Raw genomic sequence first — 21,261 nt, forward strand, 5'->3', positions numbered from 1 at the left:
GTCAGGCCGTCCTCCCCCGAGGCTGGGTGGCCAGCACCCTCCCTCCCCTGGCCCAACAGTGCTCCCAGAAAACTCAAAGTAGTAGGTATTTCCTATCCTCAGGGCAATTATTTGATCCTCTGCAGCTGATCTGAGCTATTCTCAGAGCTAACAGCTGGCCTGGGCAGGGTCCTGGGTTGGGGGACCCAGGCTGGGTTCTGGAAGGAGCTCTGTTAGCAGCCCTCAGTGCAGGGCTGGCTGGGGTGCATACTCTCCTGCAGTTCATGTCCCCACCTGTGCAGGTTCACTTGCGGTGCCATTCCCCAAATGATCTGGATCTGGGCAACCTTCACACAGAGCTCACTGTTATTGTCACATAAGGTGATAAATATTAGAAATTATTTATTCTTCTGTGGTAATTTAAACGCTGACAGTTTTGGATGCAGTTGTTGGGCTGACATGTTAATGTTTGTCTAGGAGCTTTGTGCAGCTGGACCTGTTCCATCAAGATTTCCTTCTGGTTGCTCTCAGCCTGCAGGCAAGGAGGTGTGTGTTGCAGCATCTTCCCAGCTAGACTGAAGTAGCAAAACAATGAATGCTACTTGCTGTGGTTACAGATTGCTAACTATGTTGTATGTAAATTTAATCAATATTAGAGAGTATTGTTTGGGATTCCGTTGTCTTTAACATTTCAAAATCTGGCCAAGAATATGCATATCACATTAAATCAGGGGATTTCTTTGAGCTGTGGATTTGAGACTGCTGTGGGGTGTGTCTGAGGTTCTCTGAGATCTGTTTGTGGGCCAAGGGGGATCCTGAAGAGCTGTTGTTTCCATGCTGTGACAAGTTGCAGGCATGGTAGCATTGTAACTATTTTTGCAAACCACATGCTAGGATTTCTTGGTGTCCTGTGGCAGTTTGTCTTGGATTTCCTGCTTCCAGCACTGTGACTTTACAATGCTTTTTACAGGCTCATGGTCACAGCAGCATTGGGAGTTTCTCTGTGGACCTTACATGCCATGGCAGTGACTGTGTGGGACACGCTGGAGTGGGTGCACATGGGGACACTGGGACCTGCTCAGAGGGTGGTGCCACAGATGGCTCTCACCCAGCCTGCTGTGGCCCAAGGACTTCTCAGATCAGATGGTAACACTGATGTTTCAGACATGTTCAGCTCTTGAGGCAAATGTGGGCCTCAGAACAAAGTGTGCTGGGCTAGCCTGGTGCTGTGCTAACACTCAGACTCACAGAGGGATGGTGAAACGTTCTTCTGAGCTGGTCCTTGCTCTGGGCCGGCAGTGCGGCCAGGGATATGCTTCCAGAGGCTTGTTAAAAAGCCAGGGATACTTCCTCACATTGGGAGAGCACAATTGGAGCTCAGCGCAATTGGAGAAAAGAGGCTGAAAGTTGTTTTTGGTAGGGCTTGGTGTACCTCCTCTTGGCAATGTGCTCGGAAATGAGGTGCAGTGGGTCCCAGCATCCCTCCTGCTGGACAATCTGATCTGGTGAGGAGCTCTTCCCTAGGGTACCGATTACTCTGAGCCTTCCCCAGCCTCCTGAATTTGCCCCATTTGCTCAGTCATGCCAGCCCTTGCAAGCACTGGATGTGCTGGTCACTCCAAGCAGTTTTGTTTTGGATTTTCCTGAGAATTGAATGCAGAAAAGGGTGAGTGCTGTGCTTTTTCCACCTTCAGCCCTCTCTGACCTCAGGTTGGCCTTCCTGAAAGCCCAACCCTTGGTATGCAGAGCAGCAGGAGAGCCAGGATCGATCATGTGCAGCATTCCTGCTGCTTTTGCACCATGGGGCTGCCTGTCTGCTCGTTTTAGCCCCCTGTACAGGATAGAAATAAACATTCAATATAAAATAGTATAAAGACAGGAACAAGGTAGATGCAGAAAGCCAGGCTTCCTGTTCCAGCACTGTCCTTCATGGGAGCTCGGGACAGAGCTGGGAGAGGAGGCTCTCTGAAGCACAGAGGAGCAGGACCGTGCTGTGTGACATATGGACAGCCCCAGTAGAACTTTTGGTGTTGAATGGTGCCATAGCTTGGCTGTTGGAAGATGTCTGAGTAGAAGAATCATGAACTGAGGCTGGGGTGTCACCTGGGCAGCGAATTTCAAGGGAACATGGTGGTTGAGAACAATGGACGAAGGTGTCAGGAGAACTGCAGCTCATATGAGCTGGTCTCTTTGAGGAGGTTTGATGCTGTCAAGGTATTGTCTAAGCACCTCTTGCTTCATTTCTATGCTTCAGAGCTTTATAGGAGCCAGGAAGGATGTGTTGCCTGTGTAGCTGTCAAATCCTTGCGTGGCGTGTGTGAGGCTGTGTTTGCAGGAGTGTACACTGCTGTGGGTTGCTAAAGGAACCTGTGGGACACCCAGGACAGTGATAGCAAGGGGCAGGTGTCAGGGCAGAGCAGGACCCTCTAGGAGCAAGTGAGTCCTACCAGTCATGAGTCCTGCTTGCCAGGATCCTGCACTTGGGGTGTGCATTAGTACCTGTTCGATGTGCTCTGAACTGAATTATTCAGCTACTCCTTGGGTGCCATACACTTGATGCCTGCTCCCACCATGTGCAGAAGGGTACTCAGAACATCTCTTGGCTTGGCTTCATCTTAGTGCTCTCGTTGTGCTGGGTGACTGTTGGAGCACAAGTTTCCTGGTCTAGTAGTGGTGTAGCAGCTACACATGCAAATGGAGTCCTTGGTACTATGCTTGTGTTGCCCAGCATATGCTGGGCACAGTCGGGTTGCACTTGAGATCAAATGCACAAGTTTTGTTTGCTCAGAGCTAGATTTTCAGCAGGTGGTGTTGAGCAAGCAGGAAATTGGATACTTTGGTGTAGAGACATGTTGTATGGTGCAAAGTCTGGAAATAGCATCCACCTCTCCTTCTGGCATGCAGCAGGATGTAGGCAATGGCAGTCTGTCTTTCCATCAGATGTGATCTTGAAAAGCATCCTCAGCAGTGGCCCATCTGTGATGGCTTTGTCCGGGACAGTGCTTGGGGCTGCTCACAGCTGTCTGTGACAGTTCCAGAAGGCAGTGCTACCTCCCAAGTGCTGTGGCTTCCAAATATTGTTTTCCTTCATCTCTGATTTGTGTGGATGGGTTAATATCATGTAGGGGTGCTGGACAGCACACCCTGGCTGAGGCTCTGCACTCCCAAGGCTCCAGCTTGGATGCCCTGTAAGCACTGTAGCTAAGCCAGGCTGAGAGGAGTAGTTTGCACATGCCTTTGGGTATATATTCCTGTTACCCTGTTATCTCTCCTACCACTCTAGAGCTTTATTCCTTTTTCTTCATATGTTGACCTCCTCTCCCAGACTTGGCAAGTGTGTTTCTGCAATGCCTGTTAAAAGTTCTTCTCAAGCCCTGGAGATCTTGTCCCTTTACAGGCTGACTAGTCAGAGCCACTGTGGCTTCTCTGTGCCTTTGCTCTTAGCTGATTTTCAGTGCCCGTTTTTCTCTGAAGATCATATTGAGAAGATCTCCCATTTCTGAAGGAAAACAGAGGTGAACCACTCTGCAGGAGGTGTGCTGGATGGAGTTGTGTGTACAAATGAGACAGATCTCACCTTCCAGGGAGCTGTGGTTGCTTTCACAGAGTGCTCGTGGTACTGGTGTTGGGGCTGCATGGCTGGAGTACTGTGCATGTCCAGAGGATACTGGGAGCACATGTTAGTGAACCTCAGCCTTTGATCGGGGAAAATCAGTCCTCCAGCTGCAGAGGAGACTTTGGCCACTCGTATGGGAAGGCTGGTAGAAGAGGGAGAACAAATGGTCAATGCTTAGTCTTGGATTGGTGTTGGCTCCGTTGTGGAATTAATGATGGTGTTCTTGGCTTCTGCACATTGGCTTCTACACATTGGCTTCAGTCATGCTGCGATTCCTGGAGGAGCCCAGGCAAGAGCAAAAGGAAATAATGGCATGATGTGGACTCAGTCTGGTGTCAGCATGGCTTGTGCTTTCAGAACAATAAAAATAAATTCAAGAGAGGAGGATAGTAACCTAATGTGCCTCAAATTGTATAACTGAAAATGTAATTGCTAGCAGCAGATGCTGTGTAGAGGCTGTGCCACAGCAGCTTGGGCTGGTCACAGAGAAGGACAAAGCACAGCTTTCAGCACTGCTCTGCTTATCTCTTGAAATGTGACAAGACAGTTCCTAGTGTCTGGTCAGCCTGCCAGTGTGTGCAATGTTGGTGTGCTCACTGCGTGTGCATGGTGCCTGGCACTAGGGGCTTGCTGAGGAGGTTGTGCCATGACCTCATGGAGGACTTGTCCTTGGCTGCTGAAAGTGCTTGATGCCTGCCTGGTGCAGGGTGTTGCAGGCTGGCAGCATGGGGGTGGGGCACACATCAGTTAAAAGGTGTAAAAAAACATAAAAACTTGAGCATGGAGAATGAAAACTCCCCACTTGTGACTGTGGCCGTAAACCTGCAGCGCTTGCATGATGTGCTGGTGAGAACATGTTGATCTCTGTATGAAAACCATAAGCTTATTTAGAAAATTGGACTGTCTCATTTGAGATTAGAGTTCCTCTTTAATCTTCAAATTCTTAATTAGTATGGAATTAGCTTGTTATGTGGGGTTCTTTGTGCATATATATCTGCATAGCAGTGTGGTGGTGCTCCTTAGCAGGTGTGTGCTTCCCTTTAGGATGATGGACAAGTTCCTGGCTCTGAGGCCAGGCAGGATGCTCTGGATGCAGCAGGCAAAAGCAGACCAGCACGAGACAGACATGATTGTGTCCCTTTTCTTCTGTCCTGCTTGTCCCCTAGGAGATGATGGGAAGAGATGCTTGCTCCACAGGATTATCACAGAATTGCAGAATATTCTGAGTTGGAAGGAACCCACAAGGATCATTGTGTCCAGCCCTTAAATGAATGGCCTGGATGGGGACTCAAACCTTGGCATTATTAACACCATGCTTCAACCAAGTGAGCATTATGCATAGTATGGTGTGTTACATGCCGCAGGTTCCCTGGTGTCTGGGGTCACAGCTGGCTGCAGTGACTCTGCCCCTGGCAGTACAGTTCAAAGAAGCCTTCCACACACTGGAATGGCATGTCACCCTGGGGGCTGGAGCAGGGCCCCCGAGGAGCTGGGGTGCTGCCATCCTCTCGGGGTGCCCTCTCTGCGGCCAGCTCTAAATGCAGACAAGAGGCCAAGGGCTTTCTCCTGACACCTGTGGGGCTTTGGAGGGACTCTTCTTGCATTTGGAAGACTTTGCACATGGTCGGAGTGGATTTTCTGGTTAGAATCATTGAATCATCCAAGTTGGAAGAGTTCTTTAAGATCATCAAGTCCAATGGTCCACCCAGCACTACCACTGCAACCCCTAAATGATATCACCTAGTGCCCAATCTAGCCCCTTTCTAAATACTTTGGGATGGTGACTCCACCTCCCTGGCAACTTATTCTGGTTCCTGACCACTCTTAACAGTGAAAAATTTTCTTCTGATATCTAACCTGAATTTCCCCTGTCTCAACTTAAGGTCATTTTTTACTCTTGTTCTCTCACTGCAGGCACAGCAAAAGAGACCAGCCCCCACCTCACTACAACCTCCTGTCAGAGACTTGGAGGGAACTATGAGTTCCCCCTCTGAGCCTTTTCTTTTCAAGACTGAACAAACCCAGCTCCCTCAGCCGTTCCTGCTAAAACATTTTTTGTAGACCCCTCACAAGCCATGTTGCTCTTTGCTGGACATGGTCCAGGAGCAAAATGTCCTTTTGTCCCCTTTTGAAGTGAGGGACCCAAAATTGAACATGGTAGTCAAGGTGCCTCACCAGTCCCAAGTGCAGGGGATTGGTCACTTCCCTAGTCTTGCTGGCAATACTAGTCTTGCCATTGGCCTCCTTGGTTACCTGGGCACACTGCTGGCACCCCCAAGTCCCTTTCTGCCAAATGGTTTTCAAGCCACTCCTCCCCCGGCCTGGAGCTGCAGGGAATTGCTGTGACCCGAGTGTAGGACCTGACACTTCACCTTCCTGAACCTCACGCAGTTGTCCTCAGCCTGTTGATTGGGTCTGTCCAGGTGTTTCTGTAGAGCCTTCCTACCCCTGAGCAGACTAAGCAGATCTTGAGGTTAAACTGTCTCCTCTGGATCTGATATACCAGCCTTATTTTCTCTAGAGAGATGGCTCTAGTTCTGTGGAAATACAGGGATATACGTGGATGTGATGCTGGCACAGCACCTAGCACCCACAGAAGCCGCTTGCTCACCCTCTCCTGCTTCAGCTGGGCAAAAGAGAGAAAAAAATAATGAAGGGTTCATGAGTTAAGGACCATGAGAAATACTTCAAGGGCAAAACAGGCTCAACTTAAAGTTGCAAAGTGAATTTATTACTAACAGAGTCAGAGTAGGATAATGAGAAGTAAAATAAGCCCTTAAAACACCTTTTCTTCCCCCAACCCCTCCCTCCTTCCCATCAACAGTGCAGGGAAACAGCATGTGGGGGTTTGGTGAGTTCATCACTCAAGGTTTTCTTCTACTGCTCCGGGAGAGAAGTTGCTCCCATGTGACACCGTGGGGTCCCTCCCACAGGAGACAGTTCTCTGTGAACTTCTCCAGCGTGGCTTACCAATCTCAGGAGCAGCAGTCTGCCCAAAACTGCTGCAACGTGAGCCCCTCCCACGGGCACACAGTCCTCCCAAAACTGCTGCAGCGTGGATCACTCATCCATGGAGTGCAGTCCTCCAAGGACAGGCTGCTCCAGCCTGGAAGCAAGGGCCCTCTCTCTCCACCGGGTCTCCCACTGGATCACAGCCTCCTCCAGGCATCCACCGGCTCGAGTGTGAGCATCTCCCCCCATGGGCTGCGGCTGCATCTCTGCATCCCCTGGGAATCCGCGTGGGCTGCAGGGGCACAGCTGCTTCACCGTGGTCCTCACCACAGCCTGCAGAGGAACCTTGGCTCTGGCACCTGGAGCACCTCCTCCCCCTCCTTCTCCACTGACCTTGGTGTCACCATGTTATGTCCCTCACATGTTCTCACCTCTTCCTCTTCTGGGACTGAAAGAAAAAACTGCACCTTGGTTTTGATTTTCTTCTTAAATCTGTTATCACAGAGGCATTACCAACCTCTCAAATTAGGCCAGCTTTGGCCGGCAACATGTCCATCTTCAGAGCCACCAGGGATTGGCTCTGCCAGACATGGTGGAAGCTTCCAGCAGTTTCTGGCACCCCTGCTACCTAAAACCAGGCCATGCAAAACCAATACACCTGGGAAGAAGAATGTCAGGCTACAGGCAGAGGCTGCTTTCACAGTGGGGGCCTGGCTCTCCTTTCTTCTGGAGAGCCCAGGAACATCCCTGTCCCTCACAGCTACTCTTAGGAGCACTGGATGTGGGGCAGAGCCAGCTGCCTGCTCCCTATCCTGGTGAAGAAGCTGTGCTTGGTCTCTGCCACTGCTGCTGAGGCTCATGAAGCAAAGCTAGAGGTCATTCCTCTGGGCAGCTGGCTCCTGGCGCTGGCTGCTCCTCCCTGCCCAGAGCCTTTGTCCTGCCAGCCCAGTGCCACCTCCTTGAGATCCTGCCCTACCTGAGTGCTGGGGCCTGGGAAGGAACAGGTGGGGTGGTGCTAGAACAGCAGCCCACGGGAGCAGGGTCCAGGGCTGTGTGACAGCACCAGGGCTGGTGGCAGTAGGGTCCTGCAGCCCTTTGCTGGGCTCTGGAGGCAGCAGAGCTGAGCCACTTACTGCAGCACCAAATGTCTGGGCATCCTCCAGCCCTCATTCAACTGCTGCAGCTGCCTGAGTTAACCCTGCTCAAAAGGCAATGAGCATGCTGGGCCCTAGGCCACTCAATGTGTGTGGTGCACAATATATGGTTTTTTATTTGATTCTTTATTAAAAAAAAAAAAAAAAATAAAAAGCACCCTGAAAACCTAGAGTTGAGTGATAGGCCTGTTGTGGGCCATGCAATGAGAGACTTCCAGCCTGGGCTAGCCCTATGATGAGGAACTTGTAGCAAGGCATTTATCTTGACCTTATCTTGCCAGAAGTTTTGCTGCTGTGCAGACAATGTGTGAGCCTTTCTCCTTCCCTGGCATCTCTTGGGTCTCATTGAAACCTCCTGTGCGCTCCATGTGGGACCTTGGGTCTGCTGGATAGGAGCAGAGGGCTACAGATGCCCCCAGTCTGTCTGGGCTGGCGGTGGCCCTTCCCCAGGCCTTGAAGGTGGACAAAGCTGCACTGGTGAGATGCAGTGGTTCCCAGAGGGGTGCAGATGGATGCTACCAGTGTCCTGCTTTCCTGCTATGGGAGAGTCCCGTGCTGCTGGATTCTGTCCTGGTGCTGTCCCTGCAGCTGGAGACATGCACACGCACCTTAGAGTTGTAATGCTAAGTGCCAGGGCTCAGCCTACAGCCTGGAAGTTGTTGAGTGGTGTAAGTTCTACTCTGGCTCTGGGAGCAGCAGGTTGGCTGGCCTGCAAAAACCCTTGGGGTGTGCCAGGTACTTAAGTGTCATGGAGTGTTTCTTTGGGGCAGGGCAGTAGGGGGGAGACCTCATTGAGCACAGGAGGCATCCCATGCCTTGCCACAGTTCTGAGGGACTTGACAGCCTTTTGATGATGGAATGAAAACATAGAGCAGGAAGAGAGTGCTAGTTCTCACAAGAGCTGGAGTGCCCCAGATCCATCTTCTGGGTTACTCCAGCAGAAAATTGATTGAGCAGTCAAACAGCCTCCCCAGGGAAGTGGTCACAGCACCAAGCCCATTCGATTTCAAGAAGTGTTTGAACAATGCTTTCAGGCACATGACAGGATTCTTAGGGCGACATGTGCAGGGCCACAAGTTGGACTTGATGATCCTGATGGGTCCGATCCAACTCAGCATATTCTATGATTTGGTGTTTTTAAAACCTGTGAGGAGAGGGCTGGGAAGTGAGAGCTGGGGTAGGAACATCGCAGTTGGGTGGGTGATGTCAGGGCCTGCTGGGGGCCAAGATGAGGCAGGTGGGGGAAGACCCACCAGTGTGCTCATGTGCTCCTGGCAAGGAGGGGTAAGCTGAGCACCTTGGAGCCTTCTGCAGCACAGAGACCACTGTGAAAAATGAACCAAACCCAGGTCTCCTACACATCTGGCTATTTGGGATGGGACTGGTCCCTGTTGGAGCCCAGAACGATTGTTCTGAGCTGTTGCACCCACTTGGTCTGAAATCTCTATGTGGTCCTTCCTGGAAAGCAGCTCTATTGCAGCTGCATGTGTCTTCTGTCTTGATCTAGTACTGTATTTTCTGGGCCCTCCTTGAACACATTTGCAGCAGTACAGGAGGGACTGTACAGGACAGGCTTAGTGTCTTGGTTTTGAGACAAATTTCAGGAGAAAACACCCTGGAATGAGCATTTCATCTGAAGAGAAAGGGCTTCAGTAACACCCTTTTCTTCGGCTGGTAAGAGAAATGGATACTAGGTGGTGAAACTGAAAAAAAAAGGGTTATTAACAAAAAAAAAAAAAGGTTGCCTGCAAGGCACAGAAAAAGAAAGAAAAACAAAGTTGATAAAATGCTAGATATTGAAATTGTGGAACCCTACCCTGCCCTGCCCCCCCTCCCCCCCCCCCCCCCAAAACCCAGGCCCGGCCTGGTCCCGGCTGCAGGCACCTTCCCCTGCGGTGCAGTTCCGGGCACAGCCAGCAGGGGCGCTGCTGGCTCCCGGCCGGGCAGGGCAGGGCAATGACTCCCCCGGGGCTGCAGGGGGCGCTGTGGCGCGAGCTCGGCCGCCTCTCTGTGCACGGCAATGGCGGGCGAGGGTGGAAGGGATGGAGAAGGGGCTGCCTTTGGAACCCTCAGGGACGGCCGGTCCTGCTGCACTTTTGGCTGGTGACAAAAGGAGCTGTAGCAGGAACTTCTGCGCAGCAGCTGGAACGGCAGGGTGGGCACACCCAGAGGTAGCAAGCAAGAGGTAGCAGAAGCTCTGCAGCTGTAGCTGGACTGCAGGACCTCCCAGGGGTAAAAAGTGTAGCAAAAAGCCCAGAGCAGGGGCAGGGGCGGGGTGTGCTGGACAGCAGCAGCCTGGCTCCAGAGCAGGCCAAGAGAGAGTCTCTGCAGGATTTTTCACCAGCACTGGCTGGTCTCTAGGTCTGGACTGTGCAGGGGGGCAGCCCTCAGCGGGGAAGCAAGGGTATTCCCATGTCCTTATGCTGCATGTATTGGCTCTGGGCTTCCCACAGCAGAACAGCAGAAAAAGCAAGCTGGCAAGTCCAGTCACAGAGCCAAAGCAAAAAAAAAAAGAAAAGGATAAAACCAAACCCAACAGAAATAGCAGGATTTTTGGATTTTTGGTCAGAGACACCAGCTGCGTGGTGAGTCCAACAGCTTGTGTGGAAAAGGGAAGAACTGCCCCTCGCCTCAGCCCTAGCTCTCTCTGGGAACCCTGGCCTGGCTCCCATTCATGATGATAATCCTGGAGCCAGGGAGAATGGGGATGGGGCCAGGAGAGCAGCCACGCCTGGGCACAAAACAAAACAAAACAAATCAAAACCCTCCAAAATTATATTGGTTAATAAACCATCTCCATGACACTTTGTAATGAGAAAGATTGTAATCTATGTCTTCCTGTTCACAGGTGCCATGAAACTCCTCCCTGCTCATTTCGTGGCGCTGGGTGCCTTTACTTGTTCCCACCTAGCTTGACTTAGATGTAGGCCAGGATGGCCTGGCCTGTGCCGTGCAGCCAGGATCAGAGTTAGCAGCCTTCGCCTCTTCTTTTCAGTATGGTGACATGAGCCATGGACCAGTGTCAGCATGCAGAATTGGTCACCCTGAGCACTGCCAACCTGTAGGACCTGTTGAGTTTCGGTGTTCCTGCCGGTCCCACTGCACTTTTGGCTGGTGACAAAAGGAGCTGCAGCAGGAACTTCTGCGCAGCATCTGGAATGGCAGGGTGGGCACACCCAGAGGTAGCAAGCCAGAGGTAGCAGAAGCTCTGCAGGGGAGGGAGAGACAGTGGGGTATGGGAGGGGTCACTGGGGCTGGCCTGTGGGCTGGCAGCAGTGCCAGCTGTGCCCTTGTTCCAGCGAGTCTGACAGCTCATGCCTCTTGGAATGGGTTTGTGTGGTACCGGGGAAAGGAGAGGCAGGCGTTTGTGGGATTTCTGTCTTAAAACACTTGTCAAATACTTATGAGGTCTTTGGCACCTGTTGTTGGTACTGTGGAGCGGACAACTGCTGACGGTTGGCTGCCCAAAAAAGCATCTACTGCTGACAGCTCTGTTGAGTGTGCCATGGCTAGAGCAGCAGTGGGGAGGGCACAGACTGCGGCCTCACCCTGTCCCCTTGACTGTCACAGCATGCTGTGAGGAGCTACAGCAATGCCCCATCCACCCAAGACTGACGCTGTTTCTGATGCTGACCCTGCCTGTGGCAGGGCTGCTGCTGGCCTCCCTGCCACCACAGCACTGGAGGGAGGGAGGCAGTGAAGCCAGCTTTCTCCTGCATCTGGCAGTGTCCAACCTATGCCCAGTCCCCTGGGAAATCAGGCCTGGGCAGGTGTGTGTCAGCTCACCATCTCGCCAGGTCCTAAGAGTGCATGAAGCCCAGGAGGGGCTGCTGGGGGCTGTTCCTCTGTGTTTGGGTTTAGCTGCTCTGGCATTGCCTGGGAGCCGTGGCCATTGCAGACACAGGCTAAAAAGTTCTGCTGGCCGAGCTGGACCACAGCCACTGTTGCAGAGAGCCTAAGGGAACACTCTGTTTGCCCCAGAGAGCTGGGGCAAAGGTGTTGCAGTTTTGGAGACAGGTGTGCGACAGAACACACCAAAGTTCATGTGACAGCAGCCAAAGTTTATTGTTTGGCGCCTCCTTTTATAGGGGCTTCAAATTTCCTGTGCTTACACACCTGATTGGTTGGGATCTTAACACCACCCAGCTCACTGGCCGATGATATGTCTGCATTTGTAATGGAGTGGGATTTGCTGGGGTCCCCTGTTTGAATTTGAATCCGACCGATCATTGTCATACCCGAGGACTCGTTTACCTCTATTTTCTAACAAATTTAGACTGGTCGAGATGTTATGGCCAATTTATCTGTGCAGCTTCAGACCACCTGTAGCTATCACAGTTCCCCCTTTCTGTTTAAAAATCCAAAGTTCTCTTTGTCATCCTTCTGCAAGGGCCCTTTGCAGACAGGATGACTAGACAGCCTGATGACACAGATGATTCCACCCAACTGGACAAGCCCAGCTCCTCCCAGCCAGTGGTAGCATTCATATCCAGGAGCTATCAAACCAGCAATACAAGTTTTCAAAATGGCCACAGGCTCGGTACTTAGAAGTTACAATTTTACAACTTAACTCTACAAACAGGAAACATTTCAACTTTAGAACCCTGAGAAAACCAACTACCAGGAGAAACAATTTGTCTTAATTCAGGTTTGCAATTCATTCCTTAAATAGTTAATATTCTTAAGTCCTCATATCTTTAAATATATTTACAAACTACAACTTTACACTACAAACAAGAAACAATTCAACTCAAAACCATCTCGATTAAAAGCACACATCCTTCTGCCACTGATGTCTCCCAATGTTTGTCTTGGTGTTCAAGTAAGGTGATGGGTAGATTGTCTTACTATTGTTGATAATCTTCTGCCTCCAACAAGCTGTTGGCTTGCTAGGTTGTGTTATGGCTTGATTGAAAAACATGAGAACACCCAAGACTTTTAAGGGGGAGGTGTACATCCACCCCACACTCCCCCTTTCTTTATTTTTACAACTTAACAGGAATATAATTCAACTAACAAAACATGCACTTTTGAAGGAAATTAACAAGGTGAAATTTACAGCTGCCTATATGCTTTGTCATTATCCAGGAGCCCCCTTTTCACAATGGGGACTTGGAGAGCCTTTTCTGGATCAGGCTTCTATGGCTACTTCAAAGGAAAGGGGTCCAACTTCTGCAAAGCCAAAGCAGCTAGTAAAAGTGACCTGCTTTCACTTTTAGCACAGAAACACCTGGGTTTGTTGGCATGCTTTCCCTGCCAGCCTTGGCCAGAGCCAAGGCCCAGGATGGGAGGGCTTCCCTAACATATTCTAAAAAGAAATCTTTCAGTAATAACTTACAGAACAGCTGGCTTTGTCATATATCCTTATCTAAATAACCAATTATATTATAAATAGCCTGTAAATAACTATAACAATGCATATATATATATATATATATATATATATATATATCCCCTTTTGAAAGTGCCATTTACTTGTCACATCCTGGTTTATGATTAAAACTGACACATCCTTGTGTTAGTAATGTCCTTAAAATATTTGATTCTCAAGGTTCTTGAGTAAAGTCACGAGTGAATTGTCACTACAGGGTTCCCACAGATGGTCCATGGTGTATATGTGGAGCCCTTGGACTTCCCCTGCGAAGGCCTCTTCACTTGGGTGTGATCTTAGTTTATTATTTGATGGGTATATACAATGGTAACATTATTTAGCTGTATTTGTAGAATCCCTTTGCATAGTCACAAGACCAAAAACATAGTGCAAAATCAGTTGGGTTATCTGTCTCCTTAAATACAGGTAGTTTGCAACATTACAGAACAGGGAGACACCTATGAAGTTGTTTCTTGATGTCAGAGGGAATTAAGTTACTCACAGAGCTATTGTACTGAGTTATTCACTGTAAGAGATGACACACTGCAGGTTCCCCGGAAGTCAATTTTAACATAATCCTTGTCATTTGCAGAGGTGGTGAATACAATGCTGGTTTAATTAAATATGGACAATAATATCTGGTAGAAAAGGTTTCAAATCCTGGCTTCAGTCTACCCTAATTAATGGGATCTCATTAGATAAGTGAATATCAAGTGTCCATTTTGGTTTGGGTCTCTGTTTACTTTTAATGCTGCAGTACTTAAAATTGTCAAATCAGCACTTCCATGAGCATTCATTTTGCAAAACTAAATATTGGGTAATAGTTGTAGACTACAACAATAACATTGCTCTGTATAAATTAAATCATACTTTGAAGAAATTAGTAGCCTAGGAGTTATGTACAAAGAAAATCAACAGTCATTGTTGAAATGAAATGCAAAATGTTACTGCTACTCCTGCTGTCTCAGATACCTTTGAAATAAAATTATCAAGACCCATATAATGTATTTATAGGTTTACAAGTCAAGTTTCAGAAAAATCAAATCATGTCAAAGAAGATTCTATAAAGCAATGAAAAGCATATGTACATTTTCCTTATAACCTTGGGATTTTACTCTTTAAAGTTGTTAAGTTTCTGTATCAGTCTATTTGCAAGGTAACTGTAATAAATTCAGGTACATTTCCCCTTTGATTACAAATAAAGTATTGCACCTTCAAGGCATATAATCTTAAACCATGGTGCCAGGTATGCTCAGGTCATGTTGTGCTTGTTGTCTCAAACAAGGTGAGCACAAACATAATAAATCCACTAAGACTTGTAAACATGCAACCTGTTATCCAATTGCACAAACACCTTCTCTCCTAAATTAGTACCTCTTTGTTTGGTTTAATGAACTTTGAGTGTTCTTTTGGGGACGTTTAAAACAAACAGTGTCTTTGAATTCTAAAATGTCATAAATATTAAGAAAGTCTATGTCTCAGTGAAGTTGCCTTATGTCTGATACAGGAAAGTAGCAGGAGGCTGTCACAAAGGGACTGGCAATACTATATATGCCACCTCTCTTCACTGGGCAATTGGTTGGGTCACTGACAGAGTAAATTGAATTTATAATAAAGGGCAGTACTTCTGAGATACAGGATAACTGTTTATAGAAGGTCCATCACTGGGAAATATTAGCTATATGGTTGAAATTAAAGTATTAAAATATTAGTAATATGGTTGGAATAAAGGCATCACCTTTATTCTTAGCAAGAAAACCTCCTTTAAAGCAACACACTAGTGTCTTCCCCACTAAAACCTCAAACACTGCAATCCAGAGATGATAAGACTGGAATAAATTCTATTTGATCTAATTTTAAACCCGTAATGAATTTTAATCCCCTATGCTGAATATTTGTGTTGTGCAGATAGAAAGAAAAATTCAACAATTTGTGTCTTCTGTGTAATCATCTTATGTTCTGATTCATAATTTTGGAATACTAAGAATTTTACAAGACCTTTAAGGATAATAACTATAAGAATTGCATAAATATAATAGAAAAGGTCGAATTCAAGAACAAAGCAGTCTTTTCTATTCTGGACTTATTTCAGACTTTCATTCTATGAAAAGTTTTTATACTTCCACGATTTATAGTTTTGGGACTCCATACTAGGCTATCTTTGCAGGCTGACATTAGTTGCAGGGGACATATGGCACAGTACAGGGATTTAGAAATCTGTGCCTTGGAACTTACTTTGCATGGTATATTTTTTTTTTCTTGAAGGATTATTTATCAAATTAAGGGTGACAAAACTGCGTGTTATGTTGCCATTATCCAGAGTTATTACAAAGTATCTCCAGTCAGATACTGGGTTTTATCATCTGTACCTTACATCAGTACTGTAAGGTGATGAAGTCCAGGTAAATATTCCCCTGAATATTGTATGAATATAGTGTATGTATCAGCATGACTCCTTTTTGGAAACAGTTTACTATGAAGAGTCAGAGAAAAACATTACAAACTTCTAAGCTTAATAATAAAGCTTTCCACTTACAAGTATATTCAATAGGTTTCCTTTTGGTGTTGTCTCAGTAGCCTTCTAAGCTTTACAGCTTTATATTGTCAGTCTGGCTGGTTTACTATAGATTTGATAATTGTCATATAAACTAAAAATAGCCAATAGCCCCCATCCTTGAATAAAATATTTGCACAATTTTAAATGAACAAAACTTAATTTAGATTTGGAAATCCCATGACTGAAACTGTAAGATTTTTGGAAGAGAAAAATAAATACTTTAATGCTTCTTTTTCTTTGGAGGATATAAACAACCTGGAAAATTACTGTGAGTCCTGTATGGAAGAGAATTATTAAGTTGAACTACGATCCTTAAATATTACAGAGTTTTCTGCTGAAATTCTAATCCACATTTGAAAAGGAAAGGATCCAGTGCTGCCAGTCATAACATGAGGACTAAATCTGTTGTAGGTATATACAAAAACCATTATTAGGATGGGCACTTGTCTCCATGGCAACCATTTGTCCTGTCTGATTCCTGAAAACCTTACCAAAGGAGCTTTTTAATGTTTCTCAATTCCATGGGTAGACTTTCTGGGTGTGCCCTGGGCGCTGGGCATCCGCACAGCCACGGCTACAGTGGGCTGCGGCAGCTGGATGGCCCCGCCTGCTGCCCCCCTCAGTCTCGGGGTTTCCCCAACATGGTTGTGACCACTCGGCTGTGCTGCTGCCTCTTCTTGCTGCTGCAGGCAGCAGCAATGGGATTGCGGCTGTGGCTGGAGCGGCCTCGGTGCCGGCCGGGATGGAGACCACAGTCGCAGCACTGGCTCGTCAGCAGCAGCTGGCTGGAGCGGCGGATCGGAGCTGCACCTTCCCCCCGCGTGGTGGTGGCAGCGCAGCCTCGTCACCGCGAAGGTGTGCTGCACAGAGGGCACGAGAAGGTCGCTGTCTCCCGCCCACCGGGCTCCCCATGTCCCAGTGCAGTGGCGGCTGTTCAGGGCTCCCCAAGATTGCGTCACTCGGTGCAGCTGGACCCGCCAGGGTCAAATGGAAAACTGCAGCACAGCGCTGACTCGATAATGGCAAAGGCGTCATCTCTTGTGTGTGTGTCGAGTCCCTTACCAGCGTGTAAGGGACAAGGGGTGGTTCCAGCTCTGCTAGTGGCGACAGCAACGCTCGCGGCACTGGGACTTTGGGATCCTCCGTCCTGCCGCTGCCTCTGGGAAGGACGTTGGAATGGCGTCCATAGGCGATGGGTATGGGTATCCATGGTGATGTATCTCCAGGGTTCGCCCACGGGTCACAGCGGTTATTGGGCAAGCCCAATGGAAGCTAGGTCGTAGGTGCAGTTTCAGAGCCAAGCCAGCCAGCCCTGGGAGGAGGCGCTCCAAGCACATCTGGGTGGTGAAGGACGTTTCGGTGTGCATTTGGGTAGCTGCAGGGCGCTTCGCGGCTGCGAGGGCCGCACGCCGCTGCGGTGCGGCTGTAGAGCCAGTGAGGTCGGGCATGGCTGCAGAGTGCTCGCCTGACACGGCGGCACAGCAGGGCTCGGTGGCAGACGAGGCTCCATGGCTTGACGTGGCTTTGCAGTGGCTCGCCGCGACATCGCAGCGCTCGGCTGCGGCGCTCTCCGCTGGTGAGGCGTCCCAGCACGGGATGGCCTCGCGATGTGGCACGGTTTCACAGCGCGACGCAGCTGCCTTGCCCGCCCTCCTGTCCCACGCGTCTGGTGCGACACCCCTGCCTCCCGCTGCCTCGCCCAGTGCCCTGTCTTTGTGCATGCCTGAGTGGGCGGAGCCTGCAGCGTCCCCACCACCATCGTCCGACTCATCTTTTAACTGTCGCAGCAAATCCAATACAAGTCTCTAGGGCCTTATAATGTCCATACTGTCCGTAGCAGTTTCCAGAGCCTGTTCCACAAGTCTCCCAGGGCTTTATAACATCCATAACAGCTTGTTATCCAGAGCCTGTTCTACAAAATTTACCCTCATTCAGATAAAAAGAGGGTGGTCCATACCTTTATCACATGGTCTTCTTTCACTGAAGCCCATGCTCCTATGTTTCCTGGCGGCTTGTTCTATTTACAAAGGGTCCGGACCAATGAGGCTTTCCCCATCACTCTTCGCAGCTTTCCGTGCTGCTTGAAGCTATACCTGCTGCTCCACTGGGAATACAATGGCTCTGCCCACTGCTCTCCGCAGCTCCACAGGCTGCAGGCAGCTTTCCCCGCTGCCCTCTCTTCCTGCTCTACCCATGGCAGTTGTGGTATCACGTCAGAGGTCACCGCTTGTTGCAGTTTTGGAGACAGGCGCGCGACAGAACACACCAAAGTTCATGTGACAGCAGCCAAAGTTTATTGTTTGGCGCCTCCTTTTATAGGGGCTTCAAATTTCCTGTGCTTACACACCTGATTGGTTGGGATCTTAACACCACCCAGCTCACTGGCTGATGATATGTCTGCATTTGTAATGGAGTGGGATTTGCTGGGGTCCCCTGTTTGAATTTGAATCCGACATATCATTGTCATACCCGAGGACTCGTTTACCTCTATTTTCTAACAAACTTAGGCTGCTCGAGATGTTATGGCCAATTTATCTGTGCAGCTTCAGACCACCTGTAGCTGTCACATCATGGTGCTGCATTGCCACGGGAGAAAAGTATGGGGACCTGGTTGCCCCTGGCACTAAGGTGCTGCTAAGAGCTGGACTTGCAACTGCAGCCCCTCTGATCAGGCCTGCTGTGGGGGACTTGCTTAGAAATGACCCCTCCCTCAGCCCATCCTCCCTGTGGGCTGCAAGGTGGGTGCCACTCATGCAGGGTCCTCCCTGCTGCAGGGGCACAGGCCTGGGGACACAGCCAGCCCAGCCCCAGCACTGCACCTGGGGCTGCTTGTGGGGAGACATGGCTCTTCTCGTCCTTGCTTGGCCCATCTTTGTCCCCATAGCAGCTGTTCCCTGGTCACGGTCATAGGGCTTGCAGCCCACGGCAAGTTCCCGCATCCTCTCCAGTCTATTGCTGCTGTCATTGCTGCTTGGCAGAGGCTGGTTTGTTTACTTCCCTCTGCTGCTGCAGGGCTGGCAGCGTCCAACAAATCTCTCAGCAGGGCCTGGGCTGTTCCTGGGGCTCTGAGGAGATGGCGTGTGTTCTGTGCAAGCCCCAGACGTGCCGCTTCTTGCCGAGACTGTGGCTGCCATGTTGGTCTTGGCTGGTGGGTTTCAGGCAGCTGAGCTGTGGTGATAACTGTGGCTGGGCTCTTACCGTGGCTCAGCAGAGCAGATATCCCCAAGCTTGTCCCCGAGAGTTTCATTCTGGCAGCTTTGTTGCTCTGAGCAGCCCCAGGGTAGGCTCAGCCTTCTGGAGGGGTGAATAGAAGGATGGAGTGCCTCAGATTCAGCAGTCTCATCATTGTGAATTTTTTTTGTGTTGTGTCTTGCAGAAATAACATTCATCCCAGATTTGATGATAATGAAAATACAGAAAAAAGAAAAGCAGGTTTGTGACCCTCTCTCCTTCTCCCAGTTCAGCTCTCAAGGCCTGAGGACCATGTCCCGTGTGGAAATTGTTGCAACTGATGTGTGGTGCGCAAGTGTTGTCTTGAATTTCCAGGCAGGGGTGCAGCTCAGGTCAAATTTCAAGGAGCTGAGCTGCACCCCAGAGTGGGTGAGTCTGATGGGACCATTGAACAAGGTGGGGTTTATCTTCAGCAGTGGAAATGCTCTTAATGCTGCCTCAGTCGAGGAACAGCCCTTCTTTTTGTCTCAAAGTCCACAGTATTGGTTCTTGCTGTAATCTCCTCACAAAACCACGTTTGCTGTGATTGCTGCTGCTAACATGATACACCACAACTAATACCAGCTGGGAGGTTCAGGAAGATCATGTCTGGGAGCTGTGAGAGCTTGGACAGGGGGGAATTTTCTTCCCTTACTCAGAAAATATTCCATCTCACAAAGCTGTCATTTCTGTATTGCTGCATTGGATCATAACAGCCTGCTGCTCCCAGAGGAGATTTATGAGCCAGTGGTCTCTGTATTAAGTGTGTGCAGGGGAAGAGCCTGACTGGTGACACTGTGCTGAGGGGAAAGGACCTGTTACATGCATGGAGAGCCACTCTGCCTGTGGGGCTGAAATATAGCTGGAGGTATAAAACAAACTGGTCTGCCTGGAGCTAATTTGTGTCCGTGCTGCTTTTAATGGGAAACCATTCAAGTGAGCACTGAGCAAAGGGATAAATCTGCTTGAGAGCACAAGCCTGTGCCATTTCTAACCAGTGCTGAAGCAGCATGAGATACTCAGGGCACCCCAGATCACACTGCCATGGCAGGTTAATGGGAGGAGGAAGGGAAGGAAGTGTTTTGAAGAGGTCAGTGTACTGTTCTGGGCTTCCAGCAAGGCAAATGCTGCAGATATTGAAAGGTGTGTGTTTGGAGCACCAGTACTGTAGGAAGTAATGAGTTTAGCAGTGTGTCCTGAAGATACTGTGAAGAAGAAGAGCCAGCCTCAAGGTGAGGAAGAGGAGCAAGGGATCACGGAAGGTCTTGTGTACCAGCATGGCTGGATTGCTCCAGATAGGGCAGAGCAAAGGCCTCTGGAGGAGAGCAGGATGCTTTGGGGTGTGGGTTGGTGATCTCCCTCCTCTGATAGAAAAGCCCAGGTAAGAAATTGATGCCACTCATTGGGCTAATATAGCATGTTTGGGTGTTCTGGAGTGGGATTACTGAAATGACATGGGGTTTAAGCATGGCAAAACCATCCTCCCCCACCATTTGGAGATTTTAGAGGACTCAGCTGAAAATTATTTTCTATAGCTGTTGCTGCAGATAAAATCTGGGAGGGAGATAAAGGCATGTGGTGTGAGGAAGGAGGGATAGAGTTCCAGCTGCTCATCTCCTGAGATCTCTAAGCCAGCAGCAGTCTAGGAGAAACCTTGCAGCATGTCATGGGGTGGGGTGCAGCATTCCCAAATTCAATGTTTGGAAGAAAGCCTGGCCAAGCAGGGCTCCTGCAGGGATTCTGGGTGCCAGGTTGAGGTGGTGAAGGGGTAGGTGGCTCCCTGTAATGCTCAGATAAGCAGCACTGGGGGCAAAACTTGCATCACTCTGGACACCTGAGCCGAGGAGTGCCCACACATTGTAAACAGACTTCTCATGGCACCAAGAGTGGCTGTTGCCTTCCATTGAGCAGTCTCTCTGGAGAGGATGAGATGCTTGTGTGGTTCCAAGGCGCTCAAAAGTCATGTGTTTCCCTGGCAGCCTCTCACCTGCAGAAGCTCTATGTTGGTCATCATAAGGGTGTAGGATCAGGCCCATGGATGAAGAGGTTGGCAAAATGCTGGTACCCCTCATATTGGTGGGGGATGGCAGGATGTTGTGGTGTTGATGTGAGAGTCCTCAGGACAAAGTGAGAGATGAGAACTGACTCCCAAGTTCTCAGAAGGCTGATTTATTATATTATGATATTATATTAAAAGAAAATTATATACTAAAACTGTACTAAAGAAAGAGAAAGGAGACATCAGAAAGCTAGAACAAGAATGATAACAAAAACTCATGACTGACCAGAGTCCCAATGGACTAGGACTGGTGAATAAGTTAAAACAATTCACATGCTGGGTGAACAATTCTCCAAATCACATTTCAGAGGAGCAAAACATGGAGAAGCTGAGGCTTCTCATCTTGCCAGGAGAAGAAATCCT

The 21,261-nt window shown here is 49.0% G+C and overlaps 1 protein-coding gene across 1 annotated transcript in view; it reads left to right on the forward strand.

The window, feature by feature from the left end:
* The window catches only part of CHD6 (chromodomain helicase DNA binding protein 6), a 98,744-nt gene that overhangs the window by 22,530 nt on the left and 54,953 nt on the right, over nucleotides 1-21,261 (forward strand). The window contains exon 2 of the mRNA XM_066561789.1: nucleotides 19,006-19,061. Within this exon, the coding sequence (XP_066417886.1) occupies nucleotides 19,029-19,061 (33 nt within the window). The 5' untranslated portion in view covers nucleotides 19,006-19,028. The remainder of the gene's footprint in view (nucleotides 1-19,005; nucleotides 19,062-21,261) is intronic.

Source organism: Molothrus aeneus, chromosome 17 (genome assembly GCF_037042795.1).
Source record: "Molothrus aeneus isolate 106 chromosome 17, BPBGC_Maene_1.0, whole genome shotgun sequence".
Lineage (NCBI taxonomy): Eukaryota > Metazoa > Chordata > Aves > Passeriformes > Icteridae > Molothrus > Molothrus aeneus.